This window comes from Sinocyclocheilus anshuiensis, unplaced genomic scaffold (assembly GCF_001515605.1).
Source record: "Sinocyclocheilus anshuiensis isolate Anshui unplaced genomic scaffold, SAMN03320099.WGS_v1.1 scaffold3214, whole genome shotgun sequence".
NCBI lineage: Eukaryota > Metazoa > Chordata > Actinopteri > Cypriniformes > Cyprinidae > Sinocyclocheilus > Sinocyclocheilus anshuiensis.
Genome location: NW_015538259.1, coordinates 209,630 through 229,110, shown reverse-complemented (window position 1 = coordinate 229,110; position 19,481 = coordinate 209,630). Strand labels below are relative to the sequence as shown.

At 37.0% G+C, this 19,481-nt stretch overlaps 1 protein-coding gene across 1 annotated transcript in view; it reads left to right on the top strand.

The window, feature by feature from the left end:
• LOC107683745 (poly(ADP-ribose) glycohydrolase-like) overlaps nucleotides 1-19,012 on the top strand; it is a gene marked incomplete at its 5' end in the record, with an annotated part of 34,437 nt that extends 15,425 nt beyond the window's left edge. The window contains 9 exons of the mRNA XM_016479807.1: nucleotides 1,141-1,220; nucleotides 3,516-3,576; nucleotides 4,063-4,138; nucleotides 7,050-7,197; nucleotides 12,278-12,356; nucleotides 12,505-12,613; nucleotides 12,848-12,953; nucleotides 17,003-17,131; nucleotides 18,061-19,012. Coding sequence (XP_016335293.1) covers nucleotides 1,141-1,220; nucleotides 3,516-3,576; nucleotides 4,063-4,138; nucleotides 7,050-7,197; nucleotides 12,278-12,356; nucleotides 12,505-12,613; nucleotides 12,848-12,953; nucleotides 17,003-17,131; nucleotides 18,061-18,242 — 970 coding nt within the window. The remainder of the gene's footprint in view (nucleotides 1-1,140; nucleotides 1,221-3,515; nucleotides 3,577-4,062; nucleotides 4,139-7,049; nucleotides 7,198-12,277; nucleotides 12,357-12,504; nucleotides 12,614-12,847; nucleotides 12,954-17,002; nucleotides 17,132-18,060) is intronic.
• Nucleotides 19,013-19,481: the final 469 nt, after the last annotated feature.

Here is a 19,481-nt window from a genome sequence, read left to right as displayed (position 1 = left end):
GGACGACTTGCCCTAAAACTTCTGGCACATTTTACCCCATAGCTACCATTTAGTGAAAAACACTACATTTGAAAATTCATGACTAATGGCCAAATAATTAACATGCGTTTTATATATTGGCAAAATGTTTGTAGTTTTTAGACCTGTACACAAAACTCATTTTGCCTGGCATGTACTGTGGAAAAAAAATGTTTAACATTTAAATTTAATAATTAAAAAAAATGTTCATTTCACCCTAGCAATTTCCAGCTTGTCTTGTTATTGAAATCAGGTTTATAAGATCCTTTAATAGGTGCTTGTCTTGTTGAATCAAATCACATTTTCTCACATATTTCTCATATTAAAGGTCAACAGTCAGTTTCTAACTAAAAAGCAGCTATTTTCTGTCAATAACAGGTTACCTTCTGGGTTACATTACATAAAATCAGCTCCACCATCAAGAAGGATATATATAGGAGGCTTCAATAACTCTTTCTTACTTCCCAAAGGGCTTTTAGTGCATCAGTTTTTCCTCTGTCATTTCATTTGTTCCACCCTTTTTTCCTGCTTATTCCATTTACATCAAGTAAGAGGAAGGATGAATGCAAGTGGAAGATGGTTAGCTTGAAGACGGCAGTATTCTAAATGGAGAAAGCCATTTGCTGGGGGGTGGGGGGGCATCATGGCTGACCACTGTAAGGCTTTTGCTATTTGGGACTTTTAAAAGCAAGCCTGCAGTTCTTTAATGGTCTTTAGAGGAATGAAGAAGTGTTCTTCTCTGCATTGTCTTTTGTGAAATGGGACACAAGTGCAGCTCTGAGCCCGCAGGCGTGAGTCCGTATCATTGTTGTCCTGACAGAGAGGCCATCACAGGCAGGCGTGCTGAGCAAACAGGACTTTGTGAGATGAAGCGGCAAAGTCCGATCACACGGAAGGCCTCTTTTTCCTCACGTGTTCCCAAGAATGACGCACTAACCTGCAGAAATTGGTGCTGAAGCTCATATACGTCACATTGACTTTGAGAACTAAACGTCTCCCTCTAATGGTCGTTTATGACTGCGTTGATAATACATCCTCTGAAAGTGAACATGGATTGTGTGAATTGATTTTGCTAATTTATGTACCTAATCAACATTTTTGTGCATCTTTATCATGCTCTAGACTGTTTGAAGGTTCTTCCTCACGCAAGATTGAAAAACTCAAAACTCTGCTGTGCTATTTCAGAAGAGTCACTGAATCAAGTAAGTCTGGACCTGCCGAACCGTACAAATATCCACTTAACGCTCAGACTTTCTTAACCCTGTAAGACCCAAATTTAGAAAAAAAATGGTAAAAAAATTATTTCACCATTTATAAATGATCTAAGTGTTCATTTGCAGGGCATACGCCTTATGTAGCCACATAACAGCAGCCTATATATCCATACACAAATAATCACGCAATAATAATAATCAGACAAGTCCTGTTTTTTATTAATATTATATTATAAAAAAAAAAATGTTCAATCAAAACTATTTACTGGTATTTACAATGTCTAGCTCTGTTCATAGCCATGTTCAATTCCCATAGTCTCATAATGATTTTATAAATGCTCCTTTCTTTTGAAAACTACTCATTGGTGTTAGATGTCAGAGCCTTGATCATATCTTCTGACACAAACCTTCAGAAGTACTCCAGTGGTGTATGATGGGAGACTGCATCATCAGAGAAATTAATGTTGAGACAGATCAAATCCTTTTTCAGACAGTTGTGCCTGTTACGGCGCACAGTCTCTGTTCTTGAATGGCCTGGTTTCGTTGACATGATGTTCACATAATCATCAGGTGGGCCAACAAAAATGGGTGGTCATTTTCCTTGTCCAGTTCACAGGCATCTTTGTATTACTTTTTATCATTTGTATCAGAGTCCATCTCAAAGTCTTTGTTCTTAGTGATATCCTAATCAGAGAAATTAATTTTGAGACAGATAAAATCATTTTTCAGACAGCTTTACCTGTTACGGCACATGGTCTGTGTTCTTGAATGGCCTGGCTTTGTTGGCATGATGTTCACATAACCATCAGATGGGCCAACAAAAATGGGTGGTCATTTTCCTTGTCCAGTTCACAGGCATCTTTATATTACTTTTCAAGGCTTAATAATCTTGATGCAAGTCAAACCCAATCATACTTAAACATTTTAAAGAATTCACCAATTTTGCAGAAATCACACATTTCACAGAATTCACACATTCCACAGATTTCAAACAATACAGTCTGATAGCTTATTGTGCTTTACTAAGCAATAAGTTACGAGAGGCTGTGCTGTATTGTGAATAAATCACGGCTGAAGGGCATTGTTAGGCACGACGCCAAGCGGAGTGCCTGTGTACTGCACGTTGACGCGGACAACGACGCAGAAGTATAAATGAAAACTGACGCATAGCCTACGGCGTAAAGGCTACGGCGTAGGTCCGACGCAGAAGTATAAATGAAAACTGACGCATAGCCTACGGCGTAAAGGCTACGGCGTAGGTCCGACGCAGAAGTATAAATGAAAACTGACGCATAGCCTACGGCGTAAAGGCTACGGCGTAGGTCCGACGCAGAAGTATAAATCAGCCTTTAACCCCTTCAACAGTGATTTATTCACGATACAGCACGGCCTCGAGTAAATTAAAAACAGACAACCTTTTATAAAACGGTTACCACACAATAAAAAATATTAAAACCAGTGTTGCTCAGTGATACACAGAACGTTGGGTGAAGCGGTCATAGCTGTGCTGTATCGTGAATAAAACACAGCTGCTGACCAATCAGAATCGAGGAAAAGAACTAACCGTTTTATAATTATCATGATAATAGCACGTATAACCCCCACATTCCAGAACATTATCACCTGGCCCTCATGCATCAAGCACACATTTGAGCAAACAAGTTAAGCCCAGAAAAGAAAACAGAACCAGTTAAGTATATTTTAAAATTTAGTTTTAAATATTGCATGACAAATAATTAAAAATTCTCAAAGAAATCATTTATTTTTTAATTCAACTTGAACTTATCATTTACTGTAATAATCCTTTATTTTGGAATAAAACTCACAATGGTAACAAATAAGACAATAAAAATCAATATTATATTTTGTCACTGACATAAATGGTCAAAAAGTATGTTGCTAACAAATTAGAAGTACAATTCATTCATGTAATGTGTAAGGTGCACAGGCAAATTTTGCTACCACTCTAGCCCAATGTTGTAAAATTACAACATTGACATAAAAAGCTCAAAATCTAATTTAATCAAAGTATTTAACAGTACCTTAATATCTGCGTGAGCTACACATATTACTAATCACAGGAAAAAAATATATTTTAGGCATGTTGATTTATCCAGTCCAATAAAAAAAAGGTGAAGCCCCTTGAAGCAAGTGTGCAGGTTGTGTAAGTTTATGGCCAGGTAAACAGACCTATTTACAAAATATACCACCCAACAACATTTAAAGTGGTGTAATTTATGTTTATTATATTCCTGATTTTTTTTTTTTTTTTTTCATTTTCAGTGCCCACTGGCCTTGTCACATTCACACGACAGAGCTTGAGCGGTTTTCCAAAATGGGAAAGGTACCTTATTTATAGTGCTTGGTACAGTGTTGTTGTTGGCTTTATTTAATGACGACAAGTACTGTAGTGATTTAAAAAAGGGTATATACCATTATATAAATCTCAGATTTATTTCTGAATGTGCTACAGCTAGAGGACTCCCGGACATTTAAAGTAGATCACTGAGATCACTCCTTCACAACGCTTTGTGCTTGATAAATGAACTTTGGCACTGTGTAGTCACTTTGGCCAATTGCTTCCTCTGGCAGTGCAGACGAGGCCAAACCACCTCTCTGTTTTGCTTATTAGAAAACTCTTACCGCTGAGATGGTTGTATTTCAAATTGCTTAAGTCATGATTGTAACCTTCCACTCCCGGTTCACTATAGCATTTCTAGCTTGCCACTATTTATGATGCAGTTGTTTAACAGTGCTTGTAAATGAATGTTTTAGTGAGTGGTGGTTATTTTGCCATTGGTGTTTTGATGAAGTTGTTTTTGACCTTTAGTTCAAAGAAACAGCTCACCCGTCTTCATATCACCTGTAAGGGCACCATAGAGGATGAAGGCTACGGAATGCTTCAGGTGAGAATGTCATGCATGGGTAGTTTTGACTGTGACATCTGTCAGATTGGAGATTGCTTTGACACAAAATACCTTTTCTGTCATCCTCCCTCTCTCCTTAAGAAGGACTTGTCTGCATAGTTGTTAATTATACTTTTTTTGTATGCTTCTGATGCTGATGCTGATTCTTTTCCAGCTGTGAGTAATTCTGGCTGTTTATCTTGAATGAGAACATAAAAATAAATAATATTTCCCCAAAACTATCAGTGGAACATTCTATAAAATAGGTGCCTCTTCCAGTTTGGCAATATTGGCTTTTTTCTTTTCTTTTCCAAATGACTTTTTTGAAGACAAATGAAGTTTCATTATTTTGCAGAAGAGGAGGCTTTAACTTGTACTTGAAAAAATTACTTTTTTAAAGGATGATAATGCCATTATGACTTAGGATACCATTCTATTGATTATGAACATTCAGTTTTGTCATCTGTCTCTTTAAATGCTTAAGCTCTTTAAAGCAGAATCGATTCTGATTGGCTTTCAGTGTTTTTAGCTTCCATCAGCAGTAAAAAATTATGTGGAAGTGATTCCAACAATATCATAAGTTGTCATATGGACTCTGCTATTCTTTTACATTCAGAGCGATTTTTAACACTAGTTATATATTATCCTCTTTGGTGTGAACGGGCCTAAAGAGTAGATTTATTTCCATTAGTATGCATATCTTAAGTTTTCTCCAAAATATGCATATTTTATAATATACGGTAGCAAGGAGAGTGTTTTTGTTGATATGTCTAGATTTGCTTTGTTTTGTTTTTATGGAGTACAAATTACACCTTTTTTCATAGCAGATCATATTCATATTGGACATAACATGTCAAAGATTTCAGACAAGTCTGTGACGCAATATGAAAAAAACAACTTAAACATCTCATTGTTGACCCAACTGACTGAGGTTCGGCAGATCCGTTGGCCCTGATCACATTCCTCCCTGCACCTCTCGAGTTCATCGCAGAGTCTGTCTGCCGGGGTCTTCTGCCCTGCTGTCCTTTTCCCATCTTTCCCCAGTTGGGGCAGGGCACACCCTGACAGCTGATGGGCACACATGAACAGCCCTGGGAGGTCCCAGGAGCCCGGGGTCTTGCCTGCCGGATTGACGGATGTTTCCGGAAGGGTGGGACAGTCTGACAGGTTGTCAGTAGTGCTGAGGAGAGGCGGGGCGGTCGGAGCTGGAGTTGAGTGACCTGATCAGCGAGATCATCTGGCAGCCTGCCAACCTCCCTCCCCTTTTCTCCTCCATCTCACTGAGGAGGCTGTGGCCCAGTGAGTCCAGCCTGACAGCCTGCAAAACACAGCCTCAAAGGGGTCCTACACTTCCCGTTTACCTTTTCAAAGCTGTCCTGGGCCAATATTAGCACTGCTGCTCACACTCCCCTATAAAAATGCATAACAATAGGAGACAGCACTGAGGAAATGGCTTCCACAACAGAATTTAGCAGTGCCACAAGCCAGTCACTCATGTAACTCATATAATTATGTATTTTATGTTTTATATGTATTTATTTATTTATTTTCTCCTGGACTTTGTCATTTTTGCCCTTTCAACATTTTAGTGCCACAAATGTGATAAATAGCAGTGCAAAACCATTTTTATTTATGTCAGAAAATGTCATTATTCTGTTAATTATATTAATTTAACATTTTCTTTACAAAAAAACATCTGCGATGTAAGTATATGATATAATTTAGACACTTTCTGGAAAACATCAGGCCACCCTTATTGTTGAGCCCTGATATGGTATATAAATACTAATGCCAGTAGTACGTATAATATACTCTAGTTGTATAATGTAATATGTGACCCTGGACCACAAAACCAGTCATAAGTTTGTAGCAACTTCATTTTTGTATAGTAATATGCATTGCTAAGGGCTTCATTTGGACAACTTTAAAGGCTATTTTCTCAATATTTTGATTTTTTTTTTGCACCCTCAGATTCCACATTTTCAAATAGGATAGGACAATATTTGGCTGAGATGCAACTAACAAACCATACATCAACGGAAATCTTATTTATTCCGCTTATTTATATGATTATATATTATTATCTTACCCTTATGACTGGTTTTGTGGTCCATGGTCATATAATGTGTGGTAGTATAAAATCATTTTCTAAATAAAAATACAAGAGTATTACATAAAACCAAAGCTTAAATGGTCTGCCTAGAAGCTGTGAACATATTTACTAATTTGTTTGAATTATCTGACCTTCATGGCTAATGGCCAGTCCTTAAAAGATCCATTATTCAGCAAAGAGGGAATGGACATTTGACCTTGGCAGCAACCTGCAGGGTCACAGTGGACAGAAGTCTGTTATGCATGTGTTTTACATCAGTTAATTTTTTTTCATGTTTATTAATTATAATTTAGGATTTTTTTTTTCATTTATTATTTTAATTATTTACCTCATTGATATTTTTTATACCCAAAGATTTTTATTTTTATTTTGTTCTGTTTTAATTACAATATCATGGCAGATGAGAAATATCAGCAGGTGTAGCAAAAAGTTAATTTTGGATTTGTACATGCACCAAAAATTGTGCACAATTTAAAGGTCCCCAGAACGGTGCAGAAAATTCTTTCCTCCTTTTACTTTTCTCATCTTTTGTAGTTTTTTACGCACAGTCGGGTAGAGCAGTCTATTTTCCACCCCTGTGCATTTTAGCACCCTGTCCCCTACCCAGAACCTATAATCTCTGGTGACATGCTGGACAGACAACCTGGCTTACAGTCTGACCATTTGAATGTTCAGACAAGTATCATAGATCTCTGTACCGTAACATTATTTCACACCAAGGATGAAATCATATTTTTTACACTTTAGACCAGTTGAACAATTTTGCAGAAGATGAATGTGTTTTTATTTGTGCTGCAGGTGGACTTTGCGAACAGGCTCGTGGGTGGAGGGGTGACAGGTATGGGGTTGGTCCAGGAGGAGATCCGCTTCATCATCAACCCTGAGCTCATGGTATCACGCCTCTTCACAGAAGCTTTGGACCACAACGAGTGCCTCATCATCACAGGTCAGCACACACACATGCACAGCAGTGGAAGAGGTCCGCTCCTCCCTGCCGTCTGTCCTGCACACCATCACGCATCTCTGTCTGATTGATCTCAGCCACTACTGAAGTGTCTTGTTCCTCCCTTCTAGCTGTTCAAACACTTTGAACTTGGTCGTCTAAAATGTGTGAAAATATTACCTTTTTTGTACTTAGATGAACCTATGGCTTATTATATAATAAGTTGGCTTAGGATTCGTAAGGAATTTTAACGATTCTGCCTTCTTAACATGGAGGTTTTCAAACTTTTTAATGCGAAGGACCTCCAATTATGGCAATATCTTTGCGAGGGACCTCTTTCAAAAAATCATGGCAGCTGCATTTGTACTGTGTGAGGAAAAATAAAGCGTGATGTTATGAAGATAGTGTTGTTTCCTAAATAAAATGATTAGCTTATTTATAGTCATTGTTCTAAAGCAAAGGCAAAAATATTAGCTTTAGTGTATCTTGTATAAACATGGAAAGAAACATTTCAATTCAATTAAAATTATGTAGCACTTTTCACCAAAAAGCATAGAAACTAATAATGAAACTAGAAAGCATAATATTAAACAACTGACAAAACAAATTCTTTTTTTTTAACAAAAATTGTCCTCCTTGTGGATCCAGTGTGAAATCCTTTGCCTTAACAAGACCATTATAAATGTATTTATTTATTTAGTTAGTTAGTTAGTTTTGATTTTTGTACTTACTGTGAACTATTCGTCACAAGTTTTTCGTCACAACACAGCAGAAGATTTTGGTTCACTTTGAGTCATCAGAGATGGCCAGAAGTAATTCAGTGGTTCGTTGAGTGAATCAGATTGCACTTCATTCATTTTAGAAGATTCATTCACAATTTGGAAGGCACTAGATGGTACTGTCACAGGGTTTTAGCACATTGTTTGAAGCAATATTGTAAACATTCAAAAGCCATTAACAGAAACAAACATCATAAAATCACTCAGCTTATTTTGCGGGGTTTGAATCAAGATAGAGTAAAGTAATCATAGATGTTATTAGGTATCTATGTTTGATGCCGGATCCGATTATCGGGAGGGATCAGGTTTGATTTCATCCGCTAATGAAGTCGGTCACTGTAATCACGCTTCTCTAACACTACTTATAGTGAGCTGGATAGCACCTCACATGTTTTTGCCGCTAGCAATTTGCCATTTCTCGCAGAAGCTTGTGTATACATTCAGCTCCATTCTTACCACCCCTCCCCCCATCTTCCCTCCTCATCCAATTTGAACGTAAATCCATTACATTGATTCACGCTGGGCTCAGGGCAGCCTTGTTATTCTTCATTTCTCTCTAGCTGAATTGCCCTATTTTTCACCCTCCAACTCGCTGTGCTTGAGTCAACACGTTAAGTGACAACCCCCCTTTCCTCACACTAAATATCTCTCCCTCTTCCTCTGTGTCTGTCTCTGTCTCTGTGCTATTCTTCCATCACTCTGTTCATCCTTTATGAACTGTGCTTTTTTGACTGAGTGGCAGGATTGGAGAGGAGCCCAGGTCATGAGTAAATGTCCTGCATCCGATACATAACACAAACAGGTTGTCTCTTTCCTTCCTCACTTGTTGTTTGTAGCATGTGATCCCTGCTGCTCCTTTCCTCCCTCTATTGCTACAGAATGATACACACACAGGAAAGTAGTGGTACTTCAGTGCCAATCAATAAGAAAAAAAAAACTTAAGAGAGGTTTTAATACTAGTCAATTCAGTATTAGCTGTACTTAGCGGTAGGTTACCTCAGTGTTTCCCAACCGGGGTGCCGTCTGTCGAGAGCAGGGGCAGTATATTCTGCAGTTCTTCTCTGCTGTACCGAATATCTATACTTTTCAAAGTATCATATCGAAGTTAGAAATTGAAATATTGTGACAAAATTAATTTTGTAGGGTGCCACAAATTTGTTAAAATTTCCAAAGGGTGCCGCGACTAAAGAAAGGCTGGGAAACACTGGGTTACCTGATGGCTATTGGTTTTGATTACTAGTTATGGATTCTTAAGAACTGTTTTAAGAGTAAAGTTTACTAATGAATTAGTTTGTAAAGCAGTTTAAGCGATTTATTAATAAGAATCAAAATTCAGTTGGCTCAATCAAAGTAGTTTTTAAAATTAATTGGTGGAAATGTCATTGAAAATTAATTTGTCAATAACTGCAATGTAAATGCAGCCTACAAGAGCTGCCACTCTGCATTATGTTAAACAGTAATATTGACATTTTGATATTTTGGAGATGTTCAGTTTTGGTGACCATTGACTTTCAATGTATAATTAAAAAACAGCCATTTAAAAAAAAAAACATTTACTTTAAAAATTTTAAATTTTTGATTGAACCATCCATTTAAATAATTACAAAGAATAATTACATAATTACTTGAGTAATGCTTGTAAATTATATGCCAATCCAAAATGTGTCACAGTGTTATTTTAGTATCAGCTATACTATATTAGTTTTTTTTATCTTTTATTTTCACTTACATTTTTTTTTTGTTTTAGTTTTTAATTTACTTTTATTAGTTTTTTTATTATTAATTTAGTTTAACTTAATGCACTAATATAACAAACTAAAATAAAAATGAATAAAAAAACTGTAGACATTTTTATTTCATTTTATTTCAGTTTAAAATGTATATTTTATTTCAGGTAACAATTTGTTTTTGTACAGTTTTAGTTGCTGTAAATAACCCTGATGTGTCATAAATGTTTCTCTACATTATTAGTATCTCTCAAGGGAAATTTGAGCCTGAAAAACTATGACGGCTTGGAGAAACTGAAATGTATGACCTCCTACATTATATAAAAAAGGTTCTTCCAAGGCTGACACCATGATGTGCCATGTGTCTTTGTTTTCCTATCTGGTGATGCAGACAGGATACAAAGTGAGCTTTGCGTTTTCCTCTTGCTCTTTTTTTTTTTTTTTTTATTAAAATGGAACAGAGTTACTTGTCAATCACTGAGTATCATCCAGCTTTACTTAAAACCTACATTCAAAGTCAGACAGACATCACTTAGAACCATGTTGGTTTAAATGGTTGACAAGAGAGTCAAATCTTTTCTTCTGTTTGCGTAGTTGAATGCTCTCCTTATTTTTAAGGAATGACTGCAGTCACAGCCATGTAGAAATGTTGCGCTGTGATTGGCTGTTGCCCACTCACACACCTGCTGTCCCTCTCGTTTCTCATCCACCCATGCACTTTGTCGTCTTCCAAACAAAGCACAGGACTCAAACTGTTGCACAGATGCACAACTGTTAATCAGAATATTGTGGCTTTCAAACTAATATGTAATTTCCTGGAAGTCTGGCACAGAAGTGGTTATACACCACTGGGAAGTCATTTTCAGAGCTGTGTTAGTGAGTTATAATTCTGCAAATCAGCCTCAAAGTCACTGTGAACTTGGAGCTTTCCACCCCAGTCTCAAAATACCCTCAGATATTAGTCATCTCTCTCTCTTTCACTTACGTTCTCTGTCTCACCCTTGATGCCTCCTCCTTCCACTTAACAATATTACCTCTGGCCACAATGAATGACTGCGGGAACGGCCTTCTCTAATGGATCCAGCCATTCCATCACGGTTATTACAACAAACGAAATATTCATCGTCATCTCCGTTTCTATTGCACTGCAGCTCGCCTTTGCATCAAATCATATCCCGCCAGTAATGCATCATGACACGCGCTCCTTAATGCACTCTTTCTGCGTCAATAGACTTGGCAGAAATGCTGAAGCGTTGGTACAGGGGCTGGATTTTAATCTTGAAATTGCTCTTTGTCAGAGTGCCACTGAAACCGGCCACAAACGCTAATTAGATCAAGGTGAGGGAGGAGGATTCTAGAGGTCTTCATGATAGTTGGGAGATGCGCAGTGTCTGGAAGCATTTTTTTCCATCAGGATAGAGTCACTCAAGCAAGTGGTTTGATTTGAGCATCATAAAAGTAATAAAATAGATGTACTGTATACAATTATGAAACAATCAAGAAGGAAAATTGTGTGCAATATTTAATGAGGGCACTTCTAGCTAGTTATAGTATAGTTGTTTCTGATAGAATTGGAAAACTATATATAGTTTTTCTACATGGATAGTCTAAGCAATACAAATAATAATAGTAATATTAATAATAATTATTATTACTAATACTGCTTTTACTATTTTATATTAGCTTATAAAATAGCTTATAATATCATAGTTGTCTAGTTTTATCAGAAACAACCTTTTTGTAATATTGGACATCTTATTATAAATAATGAAAGAGATGCAATTAAATAAAAATTAAGAAGGAAAATTGCACACATACTTATAGCCGCTTATATGAAGTCATCAAGTATTATAATATGGTTGTTTCTGTGCGTGCATAATTATTATGCAAGTTGATATTCTGATCATTTTTTTCCAAGCACATTTTACCAATTCCAAACCACATCAATCTAATCACATTATTTAATCATTTATAAATTATATATAATTGTTCATGAAGACTGGAAGTGAAAAACCTATATTCAGGTGTGCATAATTATCAAGAAGGTTTTCTTTTACAGATAAAATTAGCCAAAAAAGAGATTTAACTCAGAATGAAAAGTCAAAAATTATTAAATGCCTATGAGAAGGATGCAATAGTAATGCAGTACTAGAATTGGCCAATTTAAGGCCATTGTACAGCGAAATGCTCATTGGGTCAGAAAAAAACAGGTTAACTGCAAAAGAATTAAGAATTAATGTGAAGAGTTAGGTGTGAAACCAACAGGAACCACTTTCCAAAACTGCAAGCGTCTCCAGAATTAGAAGGTGTCAGGTTCTCAGAGCCTTTGCTTAGGTAAAATCCTAAAAAATAAAAATAAAAAAAGATCCTCACTTAACTTATTATTATTAAATAATAAATAATTATTATAAATAATTGCATGTATAAATCTCACCTTAATGTTCACATCATTTTGATTTTGTGATTAAAGTTATTTCGTTCTGTAATATGTTGGGGACAAGAAAATGTTATGGATACTGTAATAGGAATTACCCTCAACTTATGTATTTCTGTTTTATTTATTTGGTCTTCCTTTAGGCACAGAGCAATACAGCAAGTACTCTGGCTATGCAGAGAGCTTCAGATGGAAAGCCAATCACAAAGATGAGATTCCCAGGTAATGGCAATAATGAATTACTGGAAACACCTCTTAAATGGGTTCCTACACTTTTAAAAATGTAGTTAGCTATCCTGAATATAACCAAGCCATGGTTTGCGGATAGTAAAAAGCCCAGAATAAAATAAACATCTTTTCCCATTTTCAGAGACGGGTGGCAGCGGAGGTGCACTGAAATTGTGGCTGTGGATGCACTGAAATACAGGAATTTCATGGAACAGTTTCAGCCTGAGAAAATGATCCGGGAGCTAAACAAGGTCAGCAAAGTCTTCAAGCAAATATTCTTCTGTGTTTCACACTGATGACATGAAATGGCAAATCCTTGACCTCTGTCAAGCTCTAATGGCCTTTGATTTCCTTAACCTTGCCAGTCTGTGTTGCTTAGAGGATTTAATGAGGCATGACATGAGTCGTCTTGTGAGTCTCTTGTATTCTGCTGTGATTAGCTTGTATTTGTTTCTCTACGATATATAGCTGTCTCCTGTTTTCAGGCATATTGCGGTTTCATGCGACCTGCTGTGAACCCTGAGAACCTCTCCGCTGTTGCCACAGGAAACTGGGGATGTGGTGCGTTTGGAGGCGACACGCGACTCAAAGGTACATGCAGGTCGTGGAATGGAAAATAAAACCATCATCTGTTCCTTACAAAGTGAAGCTACACAGTTTTAAAGATGGATTCTTATAGGACATTTCCGTCTGAATTTTCATGCACCAATATTACAATTTTGACCATTATTGAGATTCTAACTGTTAGTTATCATTTTATGGCCGATAACTCATTAATGACTGATATTTAAAGTCTATATTGCTGTACTGTCTAATAGGGCTTTACCAGAATATTCGAATATTTGTTTGGTGGGTTGGCATTCGATTTTCAATTTTGAGATTCGAATATTCTTTTCTTTTTTTTCCGAACGCCTGGCATCCCCCGCAAAACGGTTCTCATTCGCACTTGAATATGAATCGCCCATGAGTGAATGTCATGAACGTCATGATTCAGTTAATCTGGAAGAGAAGACAAAAGTGCCGAAGACCTCAGCTGTGTGGGAGCACTTTAAATTGAGTGAGGACAAGACAAAAGCAGTAGAGCCCTGCATGGACCTCAAATTTAGGCCTGGCCCTGGCCCGAGACGCTCAGGCCCCGGCCCTTGTCTGACAGCTTATCAGAATTACCGGCCCGAGCCCGTCTTTCTTTCCCCCTTCTCCCAAAACAGCTTATACTACTCTTTCAGCTATTCAAATAGATAAATGATTATATTTCGTTTCGTTTTTTTTATTAAGTTAATTTCGAAAAATGTTTGGAGCATTTTCGTTCGTTAAATATACGTTTTTGTTTTTTAAAGTAACGACCAAGCAGCAGACAGTGAGCTGATCACCTATGTTTGATCAATTTAGCCTTCTCAAATCATCACGACTTGCCTAAAATAAAATCTAGATATACTAAAACAGTTCAAGCATATAACAATGTTTAAACGTTAAACCTGCGCTATAATAAATGCGCGCTATATCCAAGTTTGTGCAGAGAGAGGAAGCTGAAGCGCGCTTTGCAGGACATGGAGGTGCCAGCGCAATCACTTGCATTTTTTTTTTCAGTGGAAACAACTTAAAATAGCCTACGCTGTCATTTTTGCTCATAAAGATAAGAATAATACATCATTCGGAACTGTAAAGGGTATACTTGTATTTGTGTGCACTCACAATATCAACAAAACGTTGTGCTTTTATAAAATACTGATGACATGAAATGGCAAATCCTTGACCTCTGTCAAGCTCTAATGGCCTTTGATTTCCTTAACCTTGCCAGTCTGTGTTGCTTAGAGGATTTAATGAGGCATGACATGAGTCGTCTTGTGAGTCTCTTGTATTCTGCTGTGATTAGCTTGTATTTGTTTCTCTACGATATATAGCTGTCTCCTGTTTTCAGGCATATTGCGGTTTCATGCGACCTGCTGTGAACCCTGAGAACCTCTCCGCTGTTGCCACAGGAAACTGGGGATGTGGTGCGTTTGGAGGCGACACGCGACTCAAAGGTACATGCAGGTCGTGGAATGGAAAATAAAACCATCATCTGTTCCTTACAAAGTGAAGCTACACAGTTTTAAAGATGGATTCTTATAGGACATTTCCGTCTGAATTTTCATGCACCAATATTACAATTTTGACCATTATTGAGATTCTAACTGTTAGTTATCATTTTATGGCCGATAACTCATTAATGACTGATATTTAAAGTCTATATTGCTGTACTGTCTAATAGGGCTTTACCAGAATATTCGAATATTCGTTTGGTGGGTTGGCATTCGATTTTCAATTTTGAGATTCGAATATTCTTTTCATTTTTTTCCGAACGCCTGGCATCCCCCGCAAAACGGTTCTCATTCGCACTTGAATATGAATCGCCCATGAGTGAATGTCATGAACGTCATGATTCAGTTAATCTGGAAGAGAAGACAAAAGTGCCGAAGACCTCAGCTGTGTGGGAGCACTTTAAATTGAGTGAGGACAAGACAAAAGCAGTAGAGCCCTGCATGGACCTCAAATTTAGGCCTGGCCCTGGCCCGAGACGCTCAGGCCCCGGCCCTTGTCTGACAGCTTATCAGAATTACCGGCCCGAGCCCGTCTTTCTTTCCCCCTTCTCCCAAAACAGCTTATACTACTCTTTCAGCTATTCAAATAGATAAATGATTATATTTCGTTTCGTTTTTTTTATTAAGTTAATTTCGAAAAACGTTTGGAGCATTTTCGTTCGTTAAATATACGTTTTTGTTTTTTAAAGTAACGACCAAGCAGCAGACAGTGAGCTGATCACCTATGTTTGATCAATTTAGCCTTCTCAAATCATCACGACTTGCCTAAAATAAAATCTAGATATACTAAAACAGTTCAAGCATATAACAATGTTTAAACGTTAAACCTGCGCTATAATAAATGCGCGCTATATCCAAGTTTGTGCAGAGAGAGGAAGCTGAAGCGCGCTTTGCAGGACATGGAGGTGCCACTTTTATAAAATAAAGAAAACAAACATGATGCGCTTTCTGCCGTCTCGTCTTGAACAGGAGCGCTTCACAAAAATGAATCGAAACTCAGCGAATACATGCCTCACAGGCATGATAAATAAATCTATAGAAAGCTTTAAATTACCACTTAACAAAATAAAACAAATCGAAAAAATAAAAATCTTTCAAACACAGGGATATGGTGCTCAGTCACCTCAGCCGATTGGGGCTTTATACCCGCGCTGCGGGGCGGGGTATGCGTGGCAAAACACGCACGCCAACTGTCATTGGCTTGTTTAGTTAACACTCGAAGGTGATTGGGCTCTCGGGCGAGATCCCAATTCGTCAGTCACGACTGACGTAACGTCTCCGTTCCCTCCTTCAGGGAACGAGGGTTACACAAGTAACCTAGACGATTCCTGCCTTTGGAGAGAAGAATATGTTCAGCCCCCTCCCTCCGAAGCTTCAAATATTCGGTGTTGATTACTACCGAAGATTCGAAGCTCAAAAAATGGTATTCGGACCAGCCCTACTGTCTAATAAAATAAAACCTTAAATCAGCCTCTTAAATGCTACAAATGAATGTAGGCATCACAGCATTATAATTTGGAGTATGAGAAATAATCCTACATAGTTGAGCATATTTATCTCTAGATTTTCATTGTTTTTTTAATCACCTCTGATTTTGTTGTTTTAGCAATCAGACAATACAGAGAAGCTCTCTCACTTTGTTTTTTGACCCAAGACATGTTTTTCCACTTTCCTGTTATTGATCAGCTGACACACATTTATGTTTTCCATTAAAAGTGCAACTGATTTTCCAACCTCATCCATAAATTCATGGCAAGCTTGTGCCAGCTGATCGTTTTCTGTTGTAAGGCTGGAAACCGTTTCATAAGATGATTCCATCTTTGATAGTTCATCATTGTTGAACCATGGGCCGTCTGTATGTGTGGAGTTAGTTAATTTCTCCCAATGACTTGCCACACAGTAAATTCATCTTGAGGCTGAGTTTTTTGGGCCAATCCGTTTAGTTTAGCACTGGTTTGACTACAGATTACCCATTGTAATTGGTTGCTCTCATTTGAACAACGTTCATTCATCAGTGGGCTACATTCAACCTCTTTAAATATTTAAAATCTTTAGACTCAATTTGAAGCTGGGTGACTAAGATTGAGTTTCTTAATAGGGGTTGTTAGACATGGATTATTTACCTTTAAAAAAAACATTGGATGTCAGTAATTTTTTCTACAGCTAGGAACATGGAGCAAAACAAAAGAATCCACACTATGCCGTTAGTGATGTATTATACCATGTTTAGTCATTTGAGTTGGGCAGCTGTCAGTATTTACTCGGGAACCTCAGAGAATATCAGTCATACATAGAACATGCAGCGGTTGATTGGCCCTTCATTTTGCTAATGGGGGTGGGAGGGGTATCTACATAGCATTTTTCTTCTTTTGTATTCTATATTCCCATGCATTAGTGACTGGAATCCATTCATGAATGTATGCATGTCATTTCTGTTTAGGGATGCATGCTTTAAAGAGAAATGAATGTGAAATATGTAAGGCTTTCTAAATGGTGTTTATGGCTGCAGGCCCAGTGAAACTTTTGCTCACTGTCAGCTGTGTCCATTTGTCCTTCCAGCTCTGCTGCAGTTTATGGCAGCTTCTGAGGCGGGGAGAGATGTGGCCTACTTCACTTTTGGAGATGAGGAACTCATGAGGGACGTGAATGCCATGTACAGATTTCTTAAAGACAAGTGCGTCACTGTCGGTAAGGGGCCTGTTACATTTGCATCATTGTTAGACAGATCTGTTTCAGATTTCTCGTGCACATTTTTTAAAAATTAATGTTTGTGCTCATTGGAGGTGTGTGTGTATAGGCTGCATTTATTTGTTAAAAATACAGTAAAAACAGTAATATTTTAGAGCAGAAATGGGATTGGAACCTGTAGCAGATCAAATTCAAACCACACTACAAAAAATGTTTGAAGCTGTAAATAAAACAGATTAGAGTAAATTTTTTTTAAAAAAAAAATTTTTTTTTTAAATGTCATGCATTATTCCCATGATGGTAAAGCGGAATTTTCAGCAGCCGTTATTCCAGTCTTCAGTGTCACATGATCCTTTAGAAATCATTCTAATATGTTGATTTGCTGCTTAATATTTTAGTGGAAATTATGCTACTTTTGTTTTCCGAAATCTTTGATGCATTTATTGAAAATACAATTTTTATAACAATGTAAAAGTCTTTACTGACATTTTTGATTAAATTAATGTATACTTACAGAATAAGTGTTAATTTATTTTAATCTTACTGACTAAACTTTCGAATGGTTGTATGTGTGTGTAAAAATCAAATAAATATGACAAACCGTACAATACATTTGCTAATTTTGAAATTACTGCAATATTGAACCATTTGTTTCGCATAATTAAATGATACCATTAGTGCTCTTTGGTATTGTGAAGTTCTGTCTCAACTGACCCCACTGTTTCTGTCCCATTTTTCCTTTGTGACATTTATTGAAACCTTTTTGAGAAAACGCTGTCAGCCATCTATTGTACTAAAGTGGAGACGGCAGTAAACTCGTGCGCTCTGTGATTTATGAATGGCTCTAGACTCGGCTGACGCCATGATGCTTGCCATCCCTCAAATCTTTTTTTTCCCCCTCTTTCTCTTTTATTCTCTCTGTCTCTCAGGCACTCTGTACTTCTACTTAAAGCAGTACTCTAATGTGGTGTCTAAGCATCTCCAGAGGCCTAACATCAGCCTCTATGGGTACATCTATGATAAGGTCAATACAAATATGGACCCCGAGCCCAGCCCCAGCGACAGCAACTTAACCACTGCGCCTTCCCCCTGTCCTGCAGACTGCCATTAATGCTGGTCAACGGCTAACTCAACCTTGTCCAAATGCCGCAGTGCTTTCTTTCCCTTTAGAAAGACTTTTGGGTGATTGTCGTGAGAGCACATTATGCCTTTCTTTTCCTTTTTTTTTTGTACCAGTGAGTAAGTTTCAAGTCATTATGAATAAGGAGACAGAAAGTATAGCAATAGACTGTAAATCCTTATTTCTTGTGAACATCATCTAGGTTTGATCCCGGGATAGTTTTTCTGGAATGCCAGACAAGCTTCCCTAGGTTCAAATTTACTGCATGATCTTAGGAAATTAAATGATCCATCATTTAATTGGGTGACCAAGGTGTAGTCTTTATTTATTTTTTCTTATTCAGGAACTAACAGTGATTCATAAAAAAGTGTGTAGACATAACAAAATATGCATGAGAACCTCTAAATACACAGTAAAGTCCCCTTTGACACTTGATTATGAAATGTATTGCACAAGACTTATCCTTTTTTAATTCCTCAAATATAAAAAGATTTGATAATGAAAGATGTGAAAGGAAATATTACCTGTTGGAAAACTTGTGTAATCACACTAATGGAACTGCTGCAAATCAAGGTTGTGGGAAAACATATAGTCTCTGCATGACATTTTTAGCTATTTATTACGGTCAAGGTTTTTACAGTTTCATTTATTGTTTTGATTAAAGGCACCTTCAAGAAATGGGGTTGATATTTAAAGGTAGTGAATATTTTCATATGCTTTGCTCTTTATTTTATTATGATTTGATAATTAAAATGGTTGATTCAGACACTTGTCAGCTGTTTTTTTCAATATGTGGATGCAAACCTCAGCTTTTACCAACAGCTGGATGCACTATATTTAATGACTTTTACTTATTTGCAGTACTTATGATTTATAAAATATATTAAATGATATATGCTCAGTTACAAAGTCAATGCCATCTATCAAAGTCATCACTATGAAAAATTATCATTTCAGTCTTTGCCATGCTACATTATTGCAAGGTTCAATTTATCTTTACGATGTGTCTTTTACATTTACTTTTAAGTCACATTTCAGTTGAGCTAAATATTTGTTCTTTTTGAAATGTCATATATATATATATATATATATATATAAACACTCAGATTTTTGCAAAATCGGACCAATAGACCTAGATTGTAGCTTAGCTTTGCCTTTGTCCAGCATGTATACACCTTAAAAGTCATAAATTGTAGTTCTAGTTTGACCTAACTGACCTCTTTTGATCAC